This window comes from Podarcis cretensis, assembly GCF_951804945.1.
Source record: "Podarcis cretensis genome assembly, chromosome: 3".
Taxonomy (NCBI): domain Eukaryota; kingdom Metazoa; phylum Chordata; class Lepidosauria; order Squamata; family Lacertidae; genus Podarcis; species Podarcis cretensis.
The window spans coordinates 51,987,914-51,995,043 of NC_137172.1; the positions used below are offsets into that span (position 1 = coordinate 51,987,914).

At 46.1% G+C, this 7,130-nt stretch overlaps 1 protein-coding gene across 1 annotated transcript; it reads left to right on the forward strand.

The window, feature by feature from the left end:
• The first annotated feature begins 1,694 nt into the window (after nt 1-1,694).
• Nucleotides 1,695-6,816, forward strand: TTLL2 (tubulin tyrosine ligase like 2). The gene is made up of 4 exons (XM_079971356.1): nt 1,695-1,931; nt 3,259-3,403; nt 3,817-3,854; nt 5,155-6,816. Exons 1-4 carry the CDS (start codon nt 1,844-1,846, stop codon nt 6,810-6,812), a joined length of 1,929 nt encoding a protein of 642 aa, XP_079827482.1. The 5' UTR covers nt 1,695-1,843; the 3' UTR covers nt 6,813-6,816.
• Nucleotides 6,817-7,130: the final 314 nt, after the last annotated feature.

Sequence of the window (7,130 nt, forward strand, 5' to 3'; positions counted from 1 at the left end):
AGGGGCACAGTTACCCCATTCAAGACCAGGGAATCCCCCACACCCACCCGCTCCGTCCCCCAAAAACAGTACTTCTGTCTTGTCAGGATTCAACCTCAATCTGTTAGCCACCATCCATCCTCCAACCACCTCCAGGCACTCACACAGGACCTTCACCGCCTTCACTGGTTCTGATTTAAAGGAGAGGTAGAGCTGGGTGTCATCTGCATACTGATGAACACCCAGTCCAAACCCCCTGGTGATCTCTCCCAGCGGCTTCATATAGATATTAAAAAGCATGGGAGGACGGAACCCTGAGGCACCCCACAAGTGAGAGCCCAGGGGTCTGAAAACTCATCTCCCACCACCACTTTCTGGACACGGCCCAGGCGAAAGGAGCTGGGGGCACTGTATAACAGTGCCCCCAGCTCCCAGCCCTTCTAGACGGTCCAGAAGGATGTTATGGTCGATGGTGTCAAAGGCCACTGAGATATTCAGCAGAACTAGGAAACAGCTCTCACCTTTGTCCCTAGCCCGCCGGAGATCATCAACCAGCGTGACCAAGGCAGTTTCAGTTCCATGGTGAGGCCTGAATCCCGATTGGAAGAGATCCAAATGGTCCGCTTCCTCCAGGCGTGCTTGGAGTTGTTCAGCAACCACCCGCTCAATCACCTTGCCCAAGAATGGCAGATTTGAGACTGGGCAGGAACCAGGGGTGCCAACTTTACTAAATTGATCACATGATGCGGTGCATGGACGTCATTTGAATGGCTATGCTCATCAACTTTTTTAGGGGGGGGAGGCCCCACAGCCACTAGGAGTTGGCTGCTCCCACCCTACCAGCACAAGCCAAGCACAATGCTTGAAACTACAGTTCAGCCGCTGCCCCTTCCCTTTTGGATTGCAGCTTTAGTTTTGTACAGTGGTGTCTCGCAAGACGAAAAGAATTCGTTCCGCGATTCTCTTCGTCTAGCGGTTTTTCGGTCTTGCGAAGCAAGCCCATTGGCGGCTTAGCGGATTAGCGCTATTAGCAGTTTAGCGGCTTTTAGCGATCAGCTGTTAAGCGGCTTATCAGCGGATCAGCTGATAAGCGGCTTAGCGGCTTAGGAAAGGGGGGGGGGGGAAAAACCCGCAGGAACTCGCAAGACAAAGCAAGCCCATAGGGAAATGGGCAAAGCAAGCCCATAGGGAAATTCGTTTTGCGACGCGCCTCCAAAACGGAAAACGCTTTCGTCTAGCGGGTTTTCCGTCTTGCGAGGCGTTCGTCTTGCAGGGCACCACTGTATTAACCACTGCTTTGGCACATCGTGCTGTTATTATACAGACTGGATTCCCACACTTCTCGTGTGATACAGCAGCCACCTGAATACCCAGAGAGAACCGCGTTCTTCTCCACCCTCTACGGCTTCATTCTTTGCTGAAAAGTTATGCTGGAATTGGACACAAATTCTGTGCCATGATTATACCCATGATTGTGCTTTAACATTGCAACCCGTCCTTGGACCTTAGCATGAAGGTAGGTCCATAATAAATAATTAGAGTGAAGGCAAGTAAATAATAATATTAATAAGAGCATAACAGCAGGGCCTGTGAAATAGCTGGCTCAGTTTGAGAAGAGGCCTAGAGTTCAAGGAAGGGGGAAGTGGAAAAAGCTCCTGTGACCATGAGAGCATTCGCTTTTGTTCCCAAGATCTGTTTTGCATTGCTAAGCAACCAAGCTTTAACTCTCCTGGCTGACTGGCCATCCATCCAGGTGAAAGCAGGAAACAGGTAACGATTCAGGTAGCCCACAAATTCCTCTTCGGGTCTCAAAAAGAGACCGAAAGAAAAAATCCTTAACTGATGCCCTCAGCAGTGGAGCTAAATGTGTTGCACTGATGACTCTGGGGATAATTTTTATGCTGAAGGAGAGGAGTACCATTGCCCCAGTGCCGGTGTTCCCAAGGGGAAAGGTATGTGGATATTCTTGCAATAAAAAAGTAACAGCAATTAATTTTAACTATGTGACCATGAATGAATGAATTGGGCCACAGGCAAGCCACACACTCTGGGTTGTATCCAATGGGAGAGGGGTTCCAGTAGTGCAACAGGACTTCTGTTTCTCCTCCTCCCTTCACGTACCCCCCAAACTCTGCTGGGGGATCCCCCAACCTTCCAGAGCTGATTTTGAAGTTGGGGGGACTGGTGGGAACAGGAGAGCAAATTCAGTTGCACAGATGGGGCACTTGTTCAAGTGGTTAGGGCCCCCAGTCCCAACCCCAGATTAGGATGTAAGAGAGGTACACTGGCCTACCTTGGAGTCGTGTTGTAAGAATTTCTGAGGTACGGTATGAAAAGCAACATGAATGCTCTGGGATCAACTGGGCATGTGTCCAAATGAGGGTACCCATTTACTAATGGGATCGTGATTATGATGTTGCTGCCTATCAACAGGATTATTCTTAAGTGCCATAAAGGGAAACAAATTGTTAGTACTTAATGGTTACAGCATTCCTGCTCCCAGTCAGGGAAAGACATAGGTGGGATTCTCTGCCTCAAGCGTCAAAATAACTTAGCCAGCCATAGATACTTACAACGCTATACACATTGCTGTTCTCTCTTGGACTGGCCTTGCTATAAGGATGCAATCTTATGCACCCTTATATTGAAGTAAGCACCACTACATGGTGGGATTTATATCTAAGTAACTATTATAGGACTGCTCCGTAAGTAAATCAACGTTCTTTTAAATCTATGGCCTGGCCTAAAAGCTGATATGTTTAATATAAAGATTACAATCTAATTTTTAAAAAGTTAACTTGAAAAAGATATCAAAATATAACATACAGGGTGATATTCAGCGATTTTTAGTCCGTGTAGGCTAACTGGAATTAATGAGCATGACTGAGTTAGCTTCATTAATTCCCAATGGGTCTACTCTGAGTAAATTGATTACCGCCCATCTCTTGGGAAGCAATTTCTTTATCAAATACAAGAGTTTAATGCAGAGGGAAATCCACTGAGAGCTTTCCTCCTGGAAGCCCATTTCAATAAAAGTGAATTGTGGGGATTCTGCAAAGATAGATTCGAAGTAACCGCTAGGCTAAGCTGGCACAATCTGAAAAACTGTTCTAGCTGCGAGTGACTGGGTAGCAGAACAATATGTGAGATGAGGGTGTCCCTGAATATTCTACAGAAAGGGCGGGAGGGAACAAGGAAACAGAATGCTGAAGTGTGTGACATGCTGGCACAGTGCAAGTTTCTATGGTGATTTAGAACTTGAGAAATATACATTATCAGTTTCGCTTCGAAAGCTGGGATTCCAGAAAGGAAGAAAAAAGGATTCTCCAACCCAGCATGAGATGGTAACAATGTCACTTTGGCAAAAGGCGAGCCGCAACTCTGAAAAAGAAGAACAGATTTGCACAGCTACAAGAGAACTAAGGTTTGTACATTTTCTTTTTGAAGTAAATGTGGGTATTCAGGGATAAGGGATCTTCTGTATTACAGATATATAACAGGGAAGGGGAATCATAACAGTACAAGAGGACAGAATAGCTAAGGCGCACTGAAATAGGAAAAGAGCTTGCAGCTCTGATTCATAAATATTATTTAATTTTATATGGTGCCATCACCACAGCTGGTAGTATACATAGAACCAAAATAAAAGTACTTGCCCCAAATAACTTACGATCTAAATTTAGATGAGTTGAGACAAGAAAACAACACAGGATAGGTAAGAGAGACAAGGGACAACATGGGGACTAATACAAATGGAAGCATTTGAGATGGAGATGTATGCTGGTATGTAATACACTTTTATTTGACAGTTTCTCATTTACTCTTGCATATTCACAGTACTGAACAGCTGGTGGGATTGAGGAGTCCGAGAAAAGGTATTTGGTTTTTTGAAAAATTCTCTTTAAACCTTCCATAAACTCAGCTGCCTGAGTTTTCCCAAGCTGGTATAAAATTATATTCATCACTGAACCCTGTTTGGCTTCCTAATGCAAAGCCTACAAAACAACTTAATTTCTCTTGGGACCTGAATATGAATAATATTGTACTTTCCCTTGTGCTGGCTTGAGCACCTGACATAGTTCAAATCAGAACCTCTCTCTGCTCCCCACCACATACTTGCTGTTTACAATCAAGCAAAAATAAATGGGAGCTTCCCTCTCATTGTAAACAGCAGGTATGGAGTCCCATGATTTGGATCGTTTCTGCCACAGCACCAGTCTGGCTTACATGCACTCTGATGTCATTTTTTAAAGTAAGTATGGGATTAGCAACATCACATCAAGCTTGGCCAACCCAATAACCCACCATGCTAAGGTGGTCACACACAACACAACCAAGAAAGAAGCTCATCACTCAAGGAGAATACAAGAGATGGGAAAGATCTGCAAGAAATTTCCAGACACATAATTTATAAGTGTTTATACAAATTTAGAAATACAGTGGTACCTCAGGTTAAGTACTTAATTTGTTCCGGAGGTCCGTACTGAACCTGAAACTGTTCTTAACCTGTAGCACCACTTTAGCTAATGGGGCCTCCTGCTGCCCCCGGGCCGCCAGAGCACAATTTCTGTTCTCATCCTGAAGCAAAGTTCTTAACCTGAAGCACTATTTCTGGGTTAGCGGAGTCCGTAACCTGAAGCGTATGTAACCTGAAGTGTATGTAACCTGAGGTACTACTGTAATTACTAGAATCTAAGCAGAACTACAATGCAGCCATTTCCTCATGATGGGGAAGACTGCAACCCAGTGACCCAAGCGTCAGCTTAATTTTTGTCTAGTAGTTAACTGTTGATAGGTATCTTCAAGCTCTGCTCTCCTTTCTTAGGGTTATCTTTAAACTGACCTTGGGCCAGGCAGCCCTACAAATAGAAGACTTTCCTGTGTACAGTAGGACGCACAACCACCTTAAGGAACCCATGGTTGGAGAACACATGCTAGAGGTCCCTGTTACTCACGACTCTTCCCTGGGGATCAGATCTATGAACATCAGTGTGAGTCACTGGACTCACATGCTGAAAATGCATGTTGTGTTTTATTACCATGCATCAATCAATGTGTTTGTACCCTGTATATAACTATATGCATGGGGCAACTCAGGTTCCAATCAAAGGAACGCATTCCTGTTGCTATTAAATTACCCAAACCGATAGACTCAATTGTTTGCTTCCCCCACAGAAAATACCGATTTTCAAGAAAATCAAAGCTCCACCACAGCAAAAGGGGTTGATTCAGGAGGCCCCATCAAGCCACTAGTCTTCCGGCTACGGGACAGTGTTCCTGAATTAGTCCGTGAGGTTCTATTGGAGCGTGGCTGGATTGAGTATGATGAGCACAAGCAAGATAACGAGGACTGGAACCTGTGCTGGCAGAACCAGCCTTTCCGGATGACAGACCACCGAAGCATTAAACCATGGCAGAGGCTCAATCACCATCCAGAAACCGTCCGGATCACCAGGAAGGACTATTTGGCAAGACATTTGAAGCGCATGAAGGGAATCTATGGAACAACCCTCTACGAGTTCAGTCCAGCAGCCTTCATCATGCCCAATGACTACATTAAATTTATAACAGAATACACCAAGGAGAGGCAAATACCCGGCAGGAAGCTGAGCTACTGGATCTGCAAGCCTGTTGCCAGGTCTCGTGGGAGGGGCATCCTCATTTTCAAGGACATTAAAGACTTTGTTTATGACTGCATGGTGATTGTGCAGAAGTACATCAGCAACCCCTTGCTTATTTCCGGGTACAAGTGGGACCTCCGCTTTTACGTATGCGTTGCTAGCTTTTGCCCCCTCACTGTTTACGTGTACGAAGAAGGGCTGGTGAGGTTTGCGACGGAGAAGTTTGACCTCGAGGCCCTGGACAATGTTTACGCCCACTTGACAAACACAAGCATCAATAAGTTTGGGCCCTCGTACAGGAAGGACAAAGACGTCATCGGCTCCGGCTGCAAGTGGACGTTCAGCCGTTTCCGGGCCTACCTACGTAGCCGCCATGTGAACGACGTGCGCCTCTGGCAAAGGATCAACCACATCATCACCCTTACCTTGCTTGCCATCACCCCCTCGGTGCCGTTTACCTCTAACTGCTTTGAGCTCTTTGGGTTTGACATTCTCGTGGATGACAAGATGAAGCCCTGGCTCCTGGAAGTGAACCACAGCCCGGGTCTGCACCTCGACTGTGCTACAGATGCAGCTGTGAAAAGAAGGTTGCTCCATGACATCGTCGACTTGCTGAACTACAAGGAGGCCGACGCGCTGAGAACAAGCAAAGGGGTGATCCGGAAAGTGTCGTCCTTTGGCCGAACGCAGTCTTTGTTGACTACCAAAACTGACGTCTCTCTAGATTTCCTGGCTTGTGGGAAAAGAACCAAGTCCGCAGTTACTTCCCCATCCCCATCACTCTTGCAGGTTAATAAGAGGAGCCCAATGTCTGGCAGGGCAGGCAGCGCATACCCCAAGAAAACCTTAACCTCACAGCTGCGTGAACGAATGAACACGCCCAAAACATCCCTGCTGCCATCTAAAAGCAAACAGTTATTAAGAACTAGTAGTTCCCTATATAAGCCTGTTCAGTCTACCCGGTGGCTTAATTCAACTGAGCTCTGTACACACAAGCCATCTATCCCTCACTTTTTTCTCTCAGATAAAGACAAAAAGCCCTTCCCTCGGGTGGGTGACTTTGTCCTTATATTTCCTTTCAGTGATGCAGTCCTTGAAGCATCTAGGGATGGGATCCATGTCAAAAGTGTAATAAAAGAAATACACAAATTAATGAGCAAAGAATTGCAGCCAGAATACCAGAAATCAAATAAAAGCTCATTTAACCAGTAGATGAGCGGGACGAGCAATCCTGTATGTCATTCACACCAGAGGGTGCATGTGCTGCAGCTATGCTGGAACACATTATGCCACATTCTATAAGACTCCCACAAAAGTTGGAGAAAGGATGCCACTATGAGGACACACCTGCACCATAGAGCAATGGCTCACTTTAACACTTTAACAGTCAGGGCTTCCCCCAGGAGGCTGTGTGAGGCCACTGTTGAAAACCCACCACCGCTATGGATCCCTCTGACCTAAACAACCAATAGTTAGTGTCCTTTTTTTCGGGCGGGGAGGGCAAAGTGGTGACTTCGGGGGGGGGGGCAA

Excerpts from the sequence above, each read along its gene's own strand:
- TTLL2 (XM_079971356.1), top strand. The coding sequence starts at position 1,844 with ATGTGTTGCACTGATGACTCTGGGGATAATTTTTATGCTGAAGGAGAG. Across the intron at positions 3,404-3,816 it reads ACAGCTACAAGAGAACTAAG|TACTGAACAGCTGGTGGGAT; the intron begins GTTTGTACATTT and ends GCATATTCACAG. Across the intron at positions 3,855-5,154 it reads ATTGAGGAGTCCGAGAAAAG|AAAATACCGATTTTCAAGAA; the intron begins GTATTTGGTTTT and ends CTTCCCCCACAG.